This window comes from Dermacentor silvarum, chromosome 8 (genome assembly GCF_013339745.2).
Source record: "Dermacentor silvarum isolate Dsil-2018 chromosome 8, BIME_Dsil_1.4, whole genome shotgun sequence".
Classification (NCBI taxonomy): Eukaryota; Metazoa; Arthropoda; class Arachnida; order Ixodida; family Ixodidae; genus Dermacentor; species Dermacentor silvarum.
Window position 1 is genome coordinate 37,080,763 of NC_051161.1, and position 20,747 is coordinate 37,101,509.

At 43.2% G+C, this 20,747-nt stretch overlaps 1 protein-coding gene across 3 annotated transcripts; it reads right to left on the reverse strand.

Annotated features, from left to right (window-relative positions):
* Positions 1 to 1,020: 1,020 nt before the first annotated feature.
* LOC119461022 (protein shisa-5) lies at positions 1,021 to 20,322 on the reverse strand. Of its 3 annotated transcripts, none has more exons than XM_037722199.2 (5): positions 20,100 to 20,322; positions 18,551 to 18,698; positions 17,631 to 17,705; positions 10,662 to 10,795; positions 1,021 to 6,008 (listed from the first exon to the last, which is right to left on the reverse strand). In XM_037722199.2, the coding sequence occupies exons 1-5, from the start codon at positions 20,158 to 20,160 to the stop codon at positions 5,719 to 5,721; spliced, it is 708 nt and encodes a 235-aa protein (XP_037578127.1). In that variant the 5' UTR covers positions 20,161 to 20,322; the 3' UTR covers positions 1,021 to 5,718. The 3 variants fall into 3 exon arrangements, with proteins under 3 accessions (XP_037578127.1, XP_037578126.1, XP_037578128.1); XM_037722198.2 differs by having other exon boundaries at positions 1,021 to 6,011; positions 20,100 to 20,318; XM_037722200.2 differs by lacking the exon at positions 17,631 to 17,705 and having other exon boundaries at positions 1,021 to 6,011; positions 20,100 to 20,308.
* Positions 20,323 to 20,747: the final 425 nt, after the last annotated feature.

Below are 20,747 nucleotides of genomic sequence, written 5' to 3' on the forward strand. Positions count from 1 at the left end.
CTCTAGTCCAAAGCTGCATTACAGTGGAAGATTATGTTGCAAAGTTTGGATGCACACATTTAAAGAGTCACAACCTGCAGCAACTGCTGACCAAAGACAAAGTTCTATATACCACCAGTATCTGTGACGATCGTGTGACGTCACCCCGGCCATATTCTTTTTCAGTTTGTCCTTGATTGTCTGTACCACCCGAGCTCGGCTGCACCGCTTGAAGCAGGGTGGTACGGCGGAACCATCATCCGGCGAATTCCGTTCTTTGTCAGCCAGGCCAGGTACTCTGTGCTGGCGAAAGCGGGGCCATTGTCGGACACGATGACGTCCGGCAACCCCTGGGCGGCGAATAAAAAAATTATTGCCCTTTTAACCTTTATTGCCATTACCATTCTCGGCCTACTTCGTCCAATTTGGCAGGCTGCTTCTGTCTATTCCCTGAAACATCACTCTCGCTAGTAAAACAAAAGAAAATTACACGTCCAGCTGATAAAAGTGGGAATGTGCACTCTTCTAGCTGACAAAAAATTTTACACCTAACAAAGATGTCTATGCAATTGCACTATAGTTAATTTCTAACCTCCAATTCTAGTGCCAGTAGTACAAAACTGGCAGCAGTTTGGCGGCCACATTGAGTGAAGCTTCCTTCTCGGAATCCGAAGGTGTAAACGCTATGGTAAGAAATGCCACTGTGGTGCAATTAGTAGCATTATTAGCCAACTTTCCCCCACCACACATTGTAAATAAAGCTGTCTTCAGAAATATTGTGTGTAGCTACATTGCATGAATGCTAATTGCATTTGTCAACAGTCATCGCAAGATTGGCTCTGCTGGAATTTTTTTTGTTTGTCTTCGGACGAGTCATAGGAATAGAAAAACACTGTAGTGTTGCTGCAGCTGAAGTTCTCATTTGCGCCCACCATGTAGAATGCACTTTATTCATCCTTATGCAGTGTGCAGTCGCACAAGTTTCGTTCGACACCTGTGAAACGCAGCACCAGGGTTTCAATGTAAAAAGGGGAATTAAAATTTCTTGTATACATTTTATTGGAGCAAAAACCACCAACAATGTGACAAATTGGCATTCTGAACACAAACTTTTGAAAAGTGAACGTACCATGCAGTCAATTAACTGACAAAGGTAGATGTGAACACGGCTGATAGAAATTCTAAACCTCGTCAAGTAGTTTGTGTATAATTAAATGGCACATGTGTTATTTGTTCTTGTTACAGTGCTTTCAACTTTCCTACTTCCGATACACAGACCAGAAAACCACATGAAGGAAAACATCCAGGTCATGAAATTACGAATCACTTTCAGCTAAGAAAGCAGGCTTAAGAAACAAAAACGTTTGCCGCAATTGTCAGAACTGAATGACTAGCAAAAGGCATTGAAGACCTTGGGGAGATGGGGGAAGGGAGAGAGGAGCATTATCTATTAATGCAAATAAAAAGAAAAAGATAAATGGTTAGCATGAAAAACTTTTTACGCTATTTGGGTTTATCCTGTCCTACAAAAATGATCCTCATCAATTTCACGTGCACATGCGTCCTTCAATGCTGTGCAGGAACTTTCTCGTCAGGAATGCCGTGTGCATCTCAGAGCGCCATAGCATTCACAACGGTAAAGTATAAGATGCAGAGCATTAAATAAACAAATTGCACGCAAGCTTGATGGCCATTATTGCTGTGCGACAAGATAAATCCTAAAGGGTGTAAAATTTTTTTAAGGTGTAGTCGTTTTGTGTTGAGCTGACCAGCCAGCCCAACAAAAGGTAAGTGACCATGCGCAAGAACAGAAACATTGCACATTTCAGAATATGCAACAATCTTACCTTAAAAGTAAAAGCACATCAATATAGTAACCAGTCACAGCAAAAGAACAAGAAGCAGTTCACTTCTCCTTACAAGCATAGATCACCTTTTAAACAAATCACATACAACATAAAATATAAACGCATGTCGTTGTACAAAACCATGTTCATTGTCCTTTGGTGACCTAGCCTCGAAGGATTCTAAATGGCTTGCAGACAAAACAGCAACCAAATCTTTCATGTGAGCAAACAAGCAAAGAAAAAGGGGATGCAGTACATGTATTACGTGAAAAGTACCAATCCTCTTCAATGTTTTTAACCCAACACTAGCGTGCCCAGATGCAGTTTCCATATTTGTGTGCTGCCACAATGTGGATCAACATGAGAAAAACAAACAAGCCAACAGTACTTTAGGGCCATCCTAAACGTTGTCTTAATACCACAGCATAAAAAAATCAGGTGGTGCTATTGGGTCGAAACCCAAGATTCACAGAGCAGGCACCTTATTGCAGTGTGTTTGTAACACATTAAGACAAACTAGATATGCAACTACTGGATATCGGCACATATTTTACTTCATTTCCTTCAATACCTTGGATTAAACACAATCCAAAGAGTATTTCCAATTCTAAAAGCCAAGATTGAGTACTTCTTTACCAAACAGCCTCCGACGCAACATGACTCCAGCCACTGCACGAATTGATAACGCGGCAAGTGCCAACACAAATGAAACAAGTGCAGGTATTGATTAACAGAAGATTAAGATTAAGCCAACAAAGTATGCAGCTAACAATGGCAAACCAACTCTCTTTCCCGTAATCACACAAGAGGCAGATTTTTTTTTTTACTTCTAATTTGGCACATGTGGTCATTATGCTAAACACAAAGCATCGTAATTCTTTTTCTGATAAAAAGAAAAGCTAAAATGTCTAAAACAATGCTCGCACAGCAATGTTGGACACACAAAAAGCAAGATAACAGCACCATCATGATATAAGTCTAAGAGCAGCCATTTGTGCTAGTCAAAACTTGGGGAATGAGGTGAACCACAGGGATTTACTGCAGTGTTCACATGTATGTAGTGAAGCATGGTTCGTGCACACTTTAGAGGCTGCAAATGTGTGAATGGACTGGTTATGTCTACAGCATGGAGTTTATGTTTGCAAGTCATTCTAAAGCAAAATTACGCTGCAAACACATAAACAGTACATAAATAAACTGCTGAAAGACAGCAGAAGTTCTTCAAGAAAATTAGTTTTTGCATCAAAGGCAGCTGTACGCTACACGCAATATAAGCAAGTGCAGTCACAGTCCTTGTGTTGCTCAGATGCAAATGGTACATTCAGTCACTGCATTTTGATTACAAAAACATTTCCCAAACTCATCAGCTTTAGCTGTAGCCACCACAGGCTTTATAAAAGATTCAAGAATGCAAACAGGAACTCTCAGAATGCAGATCAGCAGGTAGCAACAATATCTGCAAGTTAAAATGCACCAGACATCGATCACTGTTCTGACTCACTGTACTTAACTATTACAAAATGCGCATACCACGGTGGGCCCCCGTAAGCGGTCAACAGAATTAGACCTACCCTGAAGAGTATTTTACAGTTCTCTGGCACGAAAACAAACTTGGCAAGAAACACAGCCGCAAACACAGGTGACCACAAGCACAGAGGTCTCACAATGATTGTATGTTCTCAGCCCCCCTCCCCCTACGTGCATAAAGTGCGCACCTATCATCTTCAGTGTAGTGGCGAGGGTGACTTCAGGGCCTTTTAGCCAACAACCGAAATATAAAGTGGAAAAGTCAGGGGAGCCACTTGGTCTGTGTGTGTTCCAAATTGCTGCCATAAAACATTACGGCAGACCATTAACGAGACACTGTCAGAGTACAACGATGCAAAAAAAATTTTTTAAGGAGGAGTCTCAGCTGATGATGTAAACTACACGGAAAATTGAAGCCACTCCCCAATGCCCTGCATAAAGGTCGAGACAAGACTGCGAGTTACCAATGGCTGTAACAACCGATTCATTGTTCTCGATGGCCCTAAAGTGGATAAAATCATTAAGTTTGAAGAGAGCATACTGCCTTGCACCTATGTTGAGAAAACAAGTTTGTGAAACCAAAAAGCACTTTGTATATGACTGCTATGTGGCAAGAATACAATGGACAAAAGATTGCCGTAGACTGGACAGAACTTGCTGTACTCTCGCCTCACTGCATCCCGTTTCAAACTGGGGTAAGTTAAACAAAAAACATGTGGGAACACGTGCAACAAGTGTACAGACACTTGTTAGCCCTATGTTGCACCAACAGACTTCTTGCACTGCACACAATCCTTGGCCTATAGCTTGAAATTATGCCCTCTTACTGGCTATATATAAGTATGCTACTAGGTTGCATGTTCCCTCACGATGGAATGGATTGTGCAGTGAAATCCCTACCATCAGTAGTGGGTTTCTTGAAACCATCATTACCTCTTTTTGTACGATCACTTCTTCCCAACCTAAGCTCACTAGATTGACAAATCCCTGACAAAGAAGAAAGGCTTCCAAGAAAGGATTCTAGTCTGGAATGCAAAGGGAGCTTCTTCGAAGCAAGAACACAAAGGTCACTTTGAATACCTTCGACTGATGTGATGTAAACTCATTTTTTTCAGACCACAGGGGGAGGACAAGGCCTGTACTTGGACTTAACGAGCATGGGTGCACACTCAGCCCAGTGCCAATGTTTCGGCAAGCATACTTCTCTTGAATGACTGCGACAGAAAGATCTCCACTTGTAAAAACACTGGCACCATGCTGAAAGTCCAACCCCGCTTCACCTTTGTTTTCACAAGTATCCATCTACTGCATCTCTTTGTTTTGCCAAGTTTATAAGAGCTTGCAAGTGCCATTTGCTATTTAATCTACTTTTCTTGCTCGCTCTTCACTGCTATATTCAAAACTATGCATCGAGGAAACCTTAAGAGGCAGTAACAAATTGACTGTGACAAAGCAAAATTAGGTAGATTTAAGTAAGTATGTGCTGAAACATGGCAAATTGCAGCACACAGAATTCTCCCCGAGCATTTGATTGCACTGTAAAGAAGATGACAAAGTGAGCTCCATAATGCCACTAGAATAGAGAAACCTTCACTAAAAACATCACAAAATGTCTTAAAAGTAAAAATGAGTGAGGTTCTGACCTTCAATACCAAAAAGTTCCAACAGTCTCCACGTGTGTATACGTCCGACAGCTAGACTACTAAAATTAAGGACAGTGACAGATTGCACGCAGCATGTGCACAATATACAGTACTGCAGTCTGTTACGCATCTCGACGTGCATTTGCTGCACTGTCTGTAGACATTTTATCATGTCCATAGTGTCACCATTGGAGATATCTGGCACCATGATACGTAAATGGTTGTACAACAATTCTGTGGAAGGTACTGTGCTCTCAATGCCACAAATTCCACGACAAGGGCTTCCCAGAGTATTGTTTCCATGAACATTTAACAGCCAATGCATACACATTCACAGCAATATGAACTGACGACCGAGTTCACCCAACATCCCAATAATGGACATTAAGTGCAATAACTGCTTCCATGATTTCCGCAATGGTTCTCCCCGTGCATCACTGTGTGTGTCAGGGTGTAGCTACAAAGTATGGCAGCTCCTGTGTGACTCCTGCCACTACTTGTTCGGATACAGTCCAATACTCGGCATACATTACAAGGAAAGACAAATCATGTGCCCGCACACTCCTTTGTAAATCAAGACCACGTGACAAACCTACAACAGTGTCAAACATAGCCTGAATGTCATCACTACTAATGCTGGCCACCTGCCCCAGAACCAACCTTGACGCCAGTCCATGGTTCAGGATGTCACACTTCACACCGCACGCATGCACTCTCCTCCTTCACTTTGCTGGGTAGCTAGGGTTGAACGGAGGTTGCTGCATGGGCGGCGGCTGCTGCACGGGCATCACAGTGTCCGTGTACGGTGGTGGATTTCCATATGGTGACGCGTAATAGCCAAACCCAGGAGCAGGCATGGCAGGTACCATCGGTGCCGGCTGCACTGGGTAGCTGGCTGGCGGCTGCTGAGGGTATGGCTGTTGAGGGTACGGCTGCTGAGCGTACGGCGTCACCGTTGGAGGCACCATGGGCTGTGCTGCTGTGGCTGCTGCACCTCCTGTCTGGCCGCCTCCTACTTCACAGAAAGAATGCAGAAACATAGAGAAAAGGTCACAAAACGTAGTGCCTCGTTGACTCTGTCTCTTTTGGCATGTGTTTGCATGATGTACAAATAATCAGACATGTTCACCACCGCACTTAAGTCCCAAATGGTCAAAGACACACATGTACAGCGGCAACCAAACGTGTGAAAGGATGCACTCTTTTGGAATGAACTGCTGTCTCGGAGATGCTGCTACTTCCTGCGAGTTCTAAAAAAAACTTGATGTGCTCTGCCAGAACAGATTTTTCACTTCGAGCTATGGTGCTTACCACTACACTGGCCTAGGAGTATTTACACTTCACCTTGTTTACTGCTGCTTGCTCACGTCTACACTTGTGTGCTTTCGATTCACTATTATTGTGCACACCGTTTTAAAACTATCGGCATTGTAATAACCGATTTCTAGCTCATTTTTTTCTCTGTTACCGTGAGGTGATTGCTCGTATGGTTCTCCCATAGGTGCGCGATTACTTAGGTGGGCTCTTATTAACTGAAGATACTGCCATGCATGCGTCGCTTTTCAAGAGACATGCAAGATCTGGTTGTATATAGTTTAGCGATCCAGCAAATGATTACTGTAAATTTCTCACAGGTGTGCAACCACAGAATACACCTGCAGGTGCTCAGATGGCACCCCTGTTAGCACTATGATCATATGTGCTGGGGCCGTATTTTCTGTCAATCAACTTCATATTCTGTTCTTTTTGCTCTTTGCCATTGGCTTGTGTGTGGCTTTGGAGGCCGCAGCACTGCGATCATTGCCAGGATTAGCCACTTGGTAAGGCATATGATAAGAATGGAAAATTAAATAGAATGTTTCAAAATATTGGCCTTGGTTGGTTCAAGCGTATTTTGATGACTAAAAAATAAGCGTGAATTTAGCTTTATCTATAAAAAAACCTATTAGAGTTCGTTTATATATTGAAAAATAAACCATGTATAATATTTTGTGTAGTTTCAATGTTGCTAAAAAAATAAGTTTGTTCTTGAAATAAGTCACTCTAAAAACTCGAATCTGCATTAACCCCTTCCGTGTCATGCCATTGTCCTGAATTCTGACCTAAAATGGCCTAATTACTTTGAAAGACCCGAGTTGTCAATACAATTTACCTCCTCAGAAAGAATAAATTTTTTTTATGCTTGCACTGTACAGTGCATTATGCGCTGCCACCTATCAAAAGCATGACTAAGCGCCGAGACAAAACTAGGCTCGTCCATGGCATTTGCTAGAAAACGCAACGTACCGCTGACGAGCTCAACTCATCAGATGAGCCTTTTTTGCCAGAAACACGTGGACAAACCCAGCTCGTCCAAGGCATAGAAGAGGTTAATAAATATTGACCCTGAAACGGTTAAGTTGCAGGCACTTCCATAAAAACCACGGATAGACATATAGTGTCACATATCCGGAAAGATGAGTAGAGGATGTGTGATAGCTGTCATTTGTGAAGCAAGTCACTAGAATAAAAAATTACGCAAATCCCACCACTGACGGACTCAACAGGTGCACACTAAACAACATGCTTGCAGATTAAAGAGCTGTGAGTGCGAAAATTAAAACTCCCTCCATTCACTCTTTCCGCTCGGATGATTCTAATAGAATCGCACCTCACAAGGATTGTCGAACCCAGAGAAAAATGCCAGTACAAAAGTTTTCAAAATGAGAGAGACCAAAGCTCCAATTACATAATGTGCAACCTTGGTGCTGCAAATCTTGGATCATCCTGAAATGTCACAGATATCCACATCTTGCAGAAAGCCAAGATCAAGTCTATGTGGCGCATCTTGGTGCAGTCAATGCACAGCCTGCCATGTTGCATGACCTTAGGGCAGCCATGTACATAGTCGTCAAATAATTTTAGCAATTACTCGCACACTTACAATTACAAGGTTCTGAGTGCCATAAGGTCCCTGCAGCCTACTGAATTTGTGACAGATGGCTTTAACAAGAATATGAACAACTTCACTGGGAACATTTTCCTTGATTCTCACTCAATTTCTCATTCAGACACAGAATGTAAATTTATTCCTTCAACAACTACTTTCATACTGAGAAGCATTATTAATTAGCTTCCAAAATAGCTTTAAAATGGATTGAAGCTTGCTTTGAATACTTCTAAAATGGTTTGAAAGTATTAAGGGCCCATGAAAGGCTAATACTAAAGGGCCCCTAAACCACTCCAAGCTTAAAAACTTATGTAGTGGCAGGAGTGTACCAGACTACGACGAACATACAGCTGCCATGCTGAACATACTTAAGGAAATGATGCCATAGTAACAAAGTTACAGGAAATTTGATGAATGACTGCGAAGCAACTTAGTTTTACTGCTCGCCTTCAATATCCTCCCCACACATGCTCTTTCCACCTCGCAATGCACTCCACATTGACTCGCATGCAGGGCAGTGAAAACTACAAGTTGTGTCAAGACGGGTTTCTTCATTGTCAATCTTTGATCGCCCTCCACACATCACCAACTGAACGGAAGCTTCATGGAAAGATTAGTGGTGCACAATGAACGACTCCCTCTCTTCACTGAAAACACAGCCTGCTTAGATCACACTGGTGCTCTTGTCCCTTGCCAGTTGACTACCGTAAAAACCCGCATATAATACGGGTTTTTTTTTCTAAATTTTATTATGTAAAATTTCTGCCTCGTATTATTGCGGATTCCAAAGTTTTCAGCCTAAAATTTGCAGTTTAGGCTTTGTTTTTGCTCAGTGCTATCATCATCAAGACTCGTAGCGGAGGATGCGTCATCTTGCAGTGGCGTCTGTAGGCTGCTGCTGCTTTCAACGGGCGCCATTTTGGCCACGCACGCCAAGAATCTGCACGTTCACTAGTCTATCTCGCACGATGTTGGGACCGCGAAATCAGTACCCAGCTGCCTTTAAAAGGAAAGTTATTCTATCTACCGAGACCACTGAAAATTGCGCCGCAGGGTGGCACTTCGGCGTCACCGAGGAGAGCGTTCGCAGCTGGGATGACATCCCAGTTGCAACCGCTGGACGTTTGCATTTACGAGCCTTTTAAGGACCGGATCAAGTGCTGCTACCAAGAGTGGATGAGGTCAGGAGACCCGGAAGTAACGGCTACCGGACGGCTGAAACGGGCTTCTTCAGCGGTGCTTTGTAGCTGGATTGCAGATGCATGGGCCAGCATCCCTGAGGAGCTCGTCAGTCGCTCTTTTAAGAAATGCAGCATCGCCAACGCACTTGACGGCACTGAAGATGACTTTCTGTGGGAAGATATCTCCAAGAAGGGGCTATCGGGAGACAGTGCCAGTGAAACGAACGAGGACTGAATGTTAACTGCAATGCAAATAAATGCTTTCTGCGAGTTTTTCTTCACTCGCATTATATGCGGATGAAAAATTAAAATTTTTTTTTTCGTTATTGCTATCCCCAAACAACACCTCATTATATGCAGGTCCGTATTATTTGCGGGTTTTTACTGGTAATTGACAGCTTTTTCCCTGGTGACATCAAGCGCATGACCATGCTGGCGTCATGATGTGTAAAGAAAGGGCCAGAAAAGCCCAGAAGGGGGCAGGGGATTGTTTTTGTTTTTTTATTTGTAGCTTCCCCGCAGCGCGCTGCCATGTTCACTAAATGTGATCGTCACGGTGTTCTGCACACGATAGGCGTTACATGTGTATTCAAAATGTCAGAGATGGTTTAGGGGCCTTTTAAAGCCAACTTGAAGTATTAAGATTAGTGCTTAACCCTGTAATTTGCAAACAAAGTTTCACATCAAGGAAAATTAGAACTTGTGCAGCGAGTATTTTCTTTTTTTTTTGCACAAAAGAAATTTGAAATGTTGAGGAATTCGTTTCCTGAAATATCCACAACTGGAAACTCGCTTAGCATATCAAAAAAGCTACTATAAGATATGCGTTAAGTTTCCCATGCTTAAATCTGAATTTTGAGGTATCAAAACATTGTAGCATGTATGATATGTTGAGCTATAAGGCAATGGCACTTTTAACAAGAGAAAAGGTTTCAAAACAAATATGCAAGCCCAGGTCAGGATTGGCAGAACTGCTGTGAAAATGCAGTACCAGCTGCAACGAGGTAACATGCCCATTTGTAATTGCAGTGAAGCAGTTAATAAAGTTAGTTACACTGCATTAAACTAGTACTGACATTACATTGTTGAATTGTCATTGTATTGCATTCAAACTCTTTAAACCTAGAAGGAATACTAGGAAGTGTCAGAGCACCCTAAATAATTTACTATAATACCTGTTTCTGCTAACCAGTCTTGGTTTTGGTACCCAGGAGGTGGATGTGTCATGACACACTGATTCGCTCTGCTGCTGCGATAGCTGCGGCTGCCAGTCGCCAGTGCAGCCAGAATAAGCTCAGCACTCATTTCTTTAACATAAGCAACATCTACCTCTATTTTCACACGGCATTAGCAAGTTTTGCTGTGTCACAATGTCACGCTAATGGACGCCAGGTCTGACATTGAGAGATCAACTTTAGTACCAAAATTAAAATACCTCATAGGCACTTCATACTTGCTAAGTTCCATCAAGTTACATGTGAGGAGCACGTGGTAGAGCTACAACATCAAGCACATGCATTAGTACTAGTACTTTAAAGTTGGCATAAGTACTCACCAAGGACTCGGCCCCTTTGCTGTCTCCGCCTGGCCAGGAGACAGCAGCTACAGCAGAAGCAGGAAACAATGACAACCACCACTACGGCTATGATGATCACTATGATCACGCCGATGATTACTCCCACAGACTTGCTGCAATGAGACAGAAACAAAGAAAAAAAAAGAAGAGTGCAGTCAGCATATAAGTGGATAAGTGCTGTTCACTGAGCGAAGCAAATGCAGTTAAAGTTACTGGAATGACACGACAGGAAGCCACTACATGCAACGAAGTCGAGAGGAAGGCATTGCACCAATATGCACAGCAGCAACAGCCGCGCAAATATTAAGAAACACAGATGTGGACAATGCATGCATTGACAGCGACAGCCACATGTTCGAGATGACAAGCGTGGCCATTATGACAAAAAGAGCAAGCAAACACTATGCAATTCATATGACGTAGCACTATGTAATTCATGACAGTAAGTTACAGGATTCTCACATTTTTTGACAGTGAGTTGCAGGATTTTCACACTCAGGAATCACCCCTATACAACTTGCACCCTCATTACTGCTTCAATCAGCAATCGCGTTGCAGCAATGCAACCTGCATTGCGATGAAGATGCACCTAAAAGAAAAATTCTAGTATAACTTGCACCTATGCTTTGCAATTAAAATTTGTGAACATTGACATAGGACATACTTGCAAAAATATGGTATTTGTGCGTATGAAGACAAACAATTCCTCAATATTAGCATTGCAGCACTAGCTGCAATGCAGAACATAATCAGACAAAGGTCATAGAACAGAGTGTCAATGAACTATATATAGTCAGCAACAGAATATGGGTTCATTCACACTGGCATGCCTGCCAACTTCGGAGAAACTAAATCCGGGAGATCTTCCGGCCGAGCGGAGGGGGGGGTCGTCGATTACACGATCCCCCCCCCCCCCCATTTGTAGATATTTTCAAGTACACCCAGAGGAACTTCATTACAATTTTATTTACAGATATACAAATGACCACATGAACATCAAGGTCGCACTTTTGCAAGCATTTCATTGTTGCTAATTTTGCCTTCAAAACTTCTTTAAAATTTCATTCAATTCTCGGGTCTTGCATCCCACAACCACCATCTAATTATGAGGAACGCCGTAGTGGGGAACTCCGGATTAATTTCGACTACCTGGGTGTTCTTTAACGTGCACCTAAATATAAGGTACACGGGCGTTTTTGCATTTTGCCGCCAACAAAATGCGGCCGCCGCGGCCGAGGTTTCATCCCACGAACTCGTGTTTAGCAGCGCAATGCCAAAGCCACTAAGCAACCACAACGGGTGTTCAAAAATTCTTCAGATAATGATTGATTGATTGTAAGAAATTGCATTTCTTTCACATTTTGCGAGGTTGACGTTTCCCAGCGTCTTGAACGAGAGACACATGGACGAGCGACACTCCGTCCTTGTATATTTCACCATGTTAAATTGCTGCTCGCACTCTGCATTTCTCTGTGGTATCAACAAAATACCCAGCGTCACTTCGGCTGAGCACTACATTAAAGATACTTGAAGATACTACTTGAAGATACTTTTTGCGCTAGCGCTCCTTGCTTTTAAAGCTATGACTGACCGTAGGCCTACGCAATGCCAGAGCGGCTGACGCCGAGGAGAACGATGAAGAGTCTAGTGTTGCTAGTTGCGGAAGGCGGCATTCGCTGCCTAGCTTATTGAGACTAGGACCACTAGGGCACCCAACTACCCCATCAGCGTAAGAAGTGGCTCTGCGGTTAACGAAATAGCGCATGTATAGGGTTTCCCTACTTCTTTCTTAAAGGGAAGCTGAAGAGGTTTTAGACTTGGAAGATTTACCGGGTTTTGGAAGGCTGACACAGTGTAATTCAACTTCTGAAGTTATTTTCTCGATTATGCGCGTAGCAGCGCCACAATCGCGGTTTAAATTTTCATTGAAGCTCCGCCCCCTTCGGGCGCCGAGCGTAGCGGTGAAAGACCGGGCGCAAGGATGACGTCAATACAGGGGTCACGTGAGCGCTCTATTCGAATCACGTTCCTCGCCGATACCTATGATGATGTCACGATCGCCTTCGCCATCAGAGCCAGTTAAACTAGCTGTGGCGTCTCGCGCAGACACTGCGGCTTGTTTTTACTAAATTAAAGCAACTAGAGGTGACTTCTGGCCTGTTAAACTATGATTTTCGTATTCAGGGGGTGAAAAACTATAATAATTCGTTCAAAGCTCACTTTTTTTTTAAAGTGCTTCAGCTGCCCTTTAACAATGTTTTGCACGATGAACTTCTAACTGGATTAGATTGGGTTGGATTGTTTGTTTCTTTTGCCAATGTGGCCTGACAAAGCGCTGGACGCGGGAACGGGACACAATAGCAATTTCCGGGATATTTTCCTGTCAACCGTACAACCGGGAGAAATGGTCCAAATCCAGGAGTCTCCCGTGTAATCCGGGAGACTTGGCAGGTATGCACTGGCAACTCGCAGAGGTCATGCAAACAAGTTGGTCGCAAATGGTCACTTTGGATGAAAACTGACTGTTTTGGGTCACTTGTTCACCGCTCGATTTTTCAATCACACTACTACAGTTGCAAAGCTGCTGAACCAATCAGTGGCACGGGAGCAGGACATCGAAACACACTGATGGTTATTTTACGTGGTGATGGCAGTGCAAACAGACACAAACGCAGTAATCGCGAGACATTCCAGTATAACAAAGGGCAATCGTGCTTGCCGGAATGAACATTGGTCACCGCGAGACGATCCTTGGTCCCCAGTCACAGTCGGGCGCACAACCTGTTAACTGACAGTGTGAACGTGCCATACGAGTGCAGTGGCAAGAGCCCTTCGAAGAGCACATATGTCTCCCCCTCCTTCATTATCCTTTTTATCCATGTCCCCACCTTCTCTTTGCTGAGGTGCTTCCTTGAAGTGAACCTCCTCACTTTGAGCTGGGAAGCTTTCTTTTCACAAGGTGCAAGTTATGGCTATGTCAGTGAAGGATCTTCTTGGCAGTTTCACGCACACAATCATTATCATTCTTTGAATCTTTAATATATTTCCTCCCCTTCCACATATCTTTAACTGTTAACAGTCGTGTGTGTCACTTTCCTTTAAGAATGTCTTTAACATCCTTCCTTCCTCCTTTAAACAAACATATCCCACATCTTTCTTTTAATTCTCTCTTCACTGCTCGATTTACTTCCTTTCCCATGACAGCATCTCTATCCATTGCCTTTATTTTTTCCCTAACTATATTACAGCCGCCATCCACCCAATTTCCGTAATTTTTTTCACCCATCAATAACTCATCTTTCATAATAGGCACAGCTGCTGTGCGAGCCCAACATCAGAACATTGTTTATTTGATAAATAGAATCTCTGCATAAGGACCTGCTGCCCTAGTTGACGAAGCCCTAGGACGCAAAGAATACCAGGACCACTTTGCTTTCTCAAGTTGCATTTTCCCAAAATAAATGTGCAGTTTGGGTGTTACTTAAAAAGCCCTTCTCAATTTTCCTTGATTGGCTTTATGCCTGCTGTTGCCGTATGGTAGATACAAGTGGTCAACATTTCATTTATTTCTTTTACTCTTAACGAGGGACAAAGAATCCACCGGTGTAGAGAGGGAGACAGATGACGGACCTGTCTCAACCTCCACTGTGCCCTGGCCACGAATACAAAATCTCTTACATGATGTCTCCTTTTCTTCATTAAAACAAAACAAGCGCATTCTTATAAAGCAAACAACACATTGCCAAGTTTCATGTCGCTTGATTCAGCCATTATGTGATGTGCACATGTAAAAGACATAAAAAACTTCCGCATTCCCGATAGAGAAAATGAAAAGGCTTTCAACAACTTTTACAATTCAATTACTCAATGTGTACATCTTAATTACCCAGACACTTCAAATTATCTATTCAGCCTCACACCACTAACCTCCGGGATATGTGGTTAAGCGAGTGTGCCATAGTATGATGGTGGACAACAAAAATGTTGCACAGAGATTGACACTTGCATTAATAATCAATGGCTGAACAAGGGAAGCCTCAGCCCAGAGCCAACATTTCGACAAGAGAACTTGTCTCTGTCAGGGCAACAAAAACCAGAGAAAGACAAGCTCCCTTGTTGAGACATTGGCTCTAGGCTAAGGCTTTTCCTTTAGTTCGAACCCACTTTTAATGCCAGTGCCAAGTCTGATACAACAGACTGTGCTGGTTTTTTATACATCTACTTAGCAAGTCAGGTGGACATTTTTCCTGATGGAAATTGTTAAACTTGCAAGCCAGCACCTGCTAATTTAGACATGTCTCTGAAAGTGCAAGCATATATATATTTATACCAATACTTGTGCATAACACTGCTTTCATGACGATACAGCACATAAATGTTTGCAAAGACTATAAAAATTAAAGGCCAACTGCAATGAAATTATGGTTTGTTTGGTAATCTGAATAAGCAGCATATTCTATCAGCAATTTTGGCAAAGCTGCAGCATTGTTAATGTTTGTTTTTTCTGCTTAATTATAGGCCCTTAAATAGCACCTACGCACACACAGGCACCTGGCGGTTAGCAGATATGCTGAAGATCCAAAAACATGGCCTCCAAGATCTTCAGTGTGCTGCCCATCTTTTGAGGTCATAACCAGTTGCCATTCACTGGTTCTCAACATTCTGGTTCTGCATCATTTCAAGCGAGCGGTAACTCCAGCATTATTCCAAGTCTCCGTAACAAAAACATGTATTTTTCCTAGCTTTTCATGGTGCATATACTTTTATTTGAAACGAAAAATTTTGCAAGGAGGCTGTTCTATATCTATATATCTGAAGCTAGCTTTGTTACGCAGTCTCAAATTATGTTGTAGTTGGTCTTTAAGATGGCAAAAGCTAAAGTAACAGAGAGAGACTACTCATGCTCTATTTTGGCACCAGTAAGGTCACATCAGCCCATTCACACAAGCATGCACCAAAACAGCAAGAAAAGCAGCACTTACTACCAATAAGAGCAAAAGAAATATAATTGCAAGCCTAAAAGGAAGAGTCAATGATGCTCAGCTGAACGTACGCTCCAAGAATAATTCAGTATTTTGCAGCAACCACGAAATTCCGAGTTGAACACATGCTGCGTAGGTGACCAGATTTTACAAGCAGAATGGAAAACTGTGTGGGAAGGTAGGGCAAGGTTAGAAAGGGGAATAGTGGCATTGAGGAACATGCAATGCACAGCAAGCTAAATCTCTGGTTCAGCTTCACTACCTTGCTCCCCCCCCCCCTCCCTCTCATACATAATGCTGCCAAGTCATGTTCTGGTTTCAGAAAAGTCAGATGTGTGGCTTGGGGAACATACTCAAAAAGCTGTGTTCATATATGTGCTTTGGTTCTACCGTGATGTTGAGGGTTCCGAATTCCAGCACTGCCATCGAACTCTGGCCATGTGACCATAACAAGCAATTGAATGGATAAAAAAAAAAAAGAGGTTGAGCTGGGGGAGGGGGGGAGGTGTATTCTGTAATAATCTACTAGTGGACTGTCCAATTTGGCTGTCGCCATTGGCTCCAGCAGCATGAGCGTAAGGAGACTGGCTGGCACCTTCACGCTCATGGTGCTGGAGCGAATCGCGACAGCCGAAGTGGACAGTCCACTAGGTGGATTCTTACAGAATACCCCCCCCCCCCCCTGTATTGGTAAGTTATGCTTTTACAATAATAAAAAATCACTTTTACTGTGTAAGAGTAGGCTCAATGAGCTAGGAAAGGCACAACAATGAAAAAGAGGTGGTGACACTACCTTGAAATTTCTGCACCAGTTCGCCAAGATGTCACGGAATTTTCACAGCCTCTTCGGGTCTAGTTAATTGTTTATTGGTAAAAATGAACTACATTGTAATCTACAGGAGCCAAAGACAGAACTTGGCCAGGTTTGGTGTGAGCAATTCTGCTCCAGCACGACAACTCAAACACAATATTACACTTTGAAATCCACGATGTCACCGATGTACCAGCGTTGAGGATTCAGCTGGCAATTAAAAGAAATTAAAGTTTGGCCTTCAATTTCTTTTCTATTCATCAACATCTTTCTGTAAAACTAATGAATATAGAGTTTTGAAACAATACTTTATTTCTCTTTGGTATCCCTCAGTTAACTGCCATTTTCGAAGTGCTCATGCAAATCCAAATTTGAAAGTATTTGCCAACAAGGCTCCCTTTGGCAGCTGAACAGGGCAATATCATTTTTTTCCATGCTGTATTCAATGTCAGGTACTATTTATAGAGAACTGCACCCCCGGGCTTGATTTGCTGCATATAGGCTGAATTCCGGCTAGGCACCAGCGTAGGTAGTAGGCACAAAGGTGGACTAAGTACAACCTCATTGGAACAGTAGCCATGAAGACATGATGTGTACTTCCTTATCTGGACATTTGCTCACTTCATGCACACCACAACAGTGCACACAAGGCACAATTGGTGTTCAAACACAGATATCTTGGTTATTGGTACAAGATGACTGCAATTAATTTTCTTACTCGCAAAAATAAATTATAGACAAATTCACTACACACACAGGTTGCACTGACTTTCATTAAGTCAAAAATCCTGGGGTTTTATGCGCCAAAGTCAAGATATGAGGATTATGAGGCATGCCATAGTGTGGGAATCCACATTAATTTCAGTAACCTGGGGTTCCTTAACGTGCACTTATACCCAAGTAGACAAGCATTTTTGCATTTCGCCCCCGTCGAAAACGGCCACCGTGGTTGTAGCGACTTCCGTTGTGATCTCAGACTCACGTGAGCAGGTGAAAGCACACAAAGGAAATGCATACACGCACACAGCAATAAGCCATGGCAGCAAAAACAAACCCAATAAGAAAACAAACTTTCATACAGCGGCGGCTAGCAAGTCATAAGCCACAGGGTAAGAAAGCACCAATGAAGACAACAATACGGATGGTGATTATCACCTGATAATCCGTTTGGGGGAATGAACATCGTTAAATAACTTGTTTCGGTCTTTGTTTTTGTAGCCGTGCTTGTAACTTGAGCCCCGGAATGTGTCGCAAAGAGAGAAAGAAAGAATAGAAAAAACAAGGGAACGCCAAGTTTCTAAAAAGACAACGAAATACAGGTTAAAACAGAGAGGCAATATATTAAAGCAACATGGCTTATGTTAATTGGAAGACATTAACACAATTATTCCAGAAAGAATACACGGTGAGAGTAAAGAGTAAAAGAAATAAAACTGGCTTTTGCCAAATGAGACTTCACAATGCGACAGAAAGAGTGCATTCAGAAAAAGCTGTACAATGGGAGTTAATTCAGTCAGTGGCAATGTAATAAAAACTTAGTGTGGCTTAAAGGATTCCAGGTGAATTCTGATCCACGGATATTGTGTACACATGCCAATGTGTCAGTACACAGGCATGTATGCATTTTGATACCGCTTGAAACACAAGATTGTTCACCAAATTTGTATGCACAACTGCAGGCAAGTGGGAATATGCCTAAGCTACCACGTCACTGCAACCGACCGGTTAGGCTTTTGTAAACAATAGTTTCATGCAGCACATAACACATGACTGTCGGATGAAAGCACAGCTGTGTCTAAATGAGTTAGTATGTTCATAAGGGCTGGTGAAGTTGGGCACACTACTTGCAGATGTTAAAAATAGTGTTTCACAAGCAAATCAGATTAGTGATGCTCTGTTACAGCATAGCCACAAGTAATATGCCAGAAAGATGAAATGCAGATACGTATTAGTATTATATTAGCATTACTAACCTCCCAAATTAGTATTACTGATCTCTCTAGGATGTCAATAAACATGCATGCCACACTTGCACATAAAGATGGCATGTTGGGTGTGACACTGAGGGCACTTACATGGCATCTGAGTAGTTGTTTAGATCACAGCAGTATCGGAACTTCTTGGTGCCACAACAATATCGCTCTGTTGGTCTGTCCACAGGTCCCGGGCAAGTGAAGTACTGGGTTATGTCGAAAACTTCTCTGGTGCATGTTGTGGCAAGAGCTGGAATTAACAGGAAGGTAAGAGCACATATGTGCATGACAGATTCTTTTTCCCGATAACTAGTGCTCTGAACAGTAGTTCAATTCCAAGAAAACAAGCTTTACAATAAACACACAGGCCGCGTTATCTTCTAATGAAAAGCATGTTGCTCTTGAAAGTGCCTTCATCGAAATCTCGCGACAATGCAGCACTTAAAAGTATGACCAAATGTGTCAACATTAATGCTTGTAAAAGTTACAAATTAGCTTGAATCAAGCAAACATTTGCATGAGGTATGTTATTCAGATGGTTGGTAACTTGTAGACTCCTGCAGGCGGTGATAAGGGCTAGGTTCTGCGCAGTATTGCAATTGCCGCGTGCTATCACGAATCAAAACAGGCGAGCGAAATTACCTGTGAGAGTAGGTATTCGACAACACTACATTTTTATTTAACCTATTATGGCAGTGGCAAATGTTTATCAAAACGTGTAACATGCATATAAGTCATTCATTTGATTCAATGTTTTCCTGCTTTTTCGATAGCAGCAGTCCAGCGTAGGGCTCTTCCATGACATAACTGCAGATTGTGGCACCTGCCTACGGATACTTTCCGATGTGAAAGTACCCACGACATTATTGTATGCCCACGATGCAGTCCGTTTTGCAAACGAGTCGATAAAGATAAAAGTCATTCGTATCAAAAGCCACGACGACCAACGACAAATGTTTGTGTGGAGCAAGATATTCAAGGTTTAGATTTACTACGGCGTCTTTAACACGAGAACCAACTGTAAGGGGATGTCAACTGCAAAAATTAACGACAAAACGCGTGCCTAACCATACGGCACAAGAATCGTTAACGAAGTGGCACCTTGTCCAGCTCGGGATCACGTAAAGACAAGCTCCTTCGGCTGGAGGAGGGCGTGCGTAGCGACGACCATGTAAACAAATTAAGCGGCATGACAGCTGGAAACTGTCTACGTGATTCATTCCTTCTCGACAGTCGGTTTACGCACAGAAGAGAATGATACGCACCCCGATCAAGTGACTATACAGTGCTGATATTCACACGTTTTGCGTTTCTCTCCCGATAAGACCGTAACGCTGCAAGGCCTAACACCCATTCTAGGTAGGTCCGATTTCAAGCAATGTACTTGAGGGTGAATTTAACAACAAAATGTTTCCGCAGATTATAGCTTATTCCGCGTGAGTACGAAGCAAATCACTCGCGCGGTAGCAAGACGGATCAATGGACAGCTCATTGACCCTCCTCGAAAAGCTACTTCCCGCGTACAATCGAATCCGCATACATTCAAATGCGTGAGCGGATTCATGCGTTTTTCCGGATACTAATAGGCACCTAAACGAGCCACGCAGGATGTCGCGACGCACCTTAAGACAATGGGGAAAGGTCTACGTACCGTTCTCGACGAATGTTGTCAAGAACACAATGGCCAGGCTCAGAAGAACGTAGACGTTCATTGTCCTGCCCGCGTTCGTGCAAGCAGGTACAGGCTCTCAGGTGGATGATTACGCGCCTTGTAAGCAAGCAGCGGGAACGAAGCGCGCGTAAACGCCCTCGAGCTATGCCGACGTGATCGGACACTAGCAACACCGCCAAACTTCACACGATCGCGGATCTTTCGCGATTGCTCATGTTGCTTACGTCAACTAAATAGCCACGGTGGCGAACAAATCGAGGGGCAAGCAATCACTGACGTCACGTTACGTCACGGGAAGCGCGCGCGGGGGCGCAGTCGCGCAGCGTGGCGCCGTGGCGCAGCCTTGTGGTCTTGTTCGGCGGTGGCCGGAAAGATGAGCGCCAAAGTGAGCGACTGCCTCGTTTCGCGTCAGCCGAGTTGAAGTATGTGTGTATATACTACGTACGCCCAGTTCTCTTTCCGCCTAAGCGGCAACTGAGGGCGAAATGAGGGGTAAACTGGTAAAGTGTGCGAGCATTGTTCATAGGCGTCTCGGATGTTGTCTATGCGCATGCACGTTATTTGGCCCGCTGTGGGAATTCCGCAACGGTGCGATATGAGCGATAGCAACTGCTGCATGTGTGCACA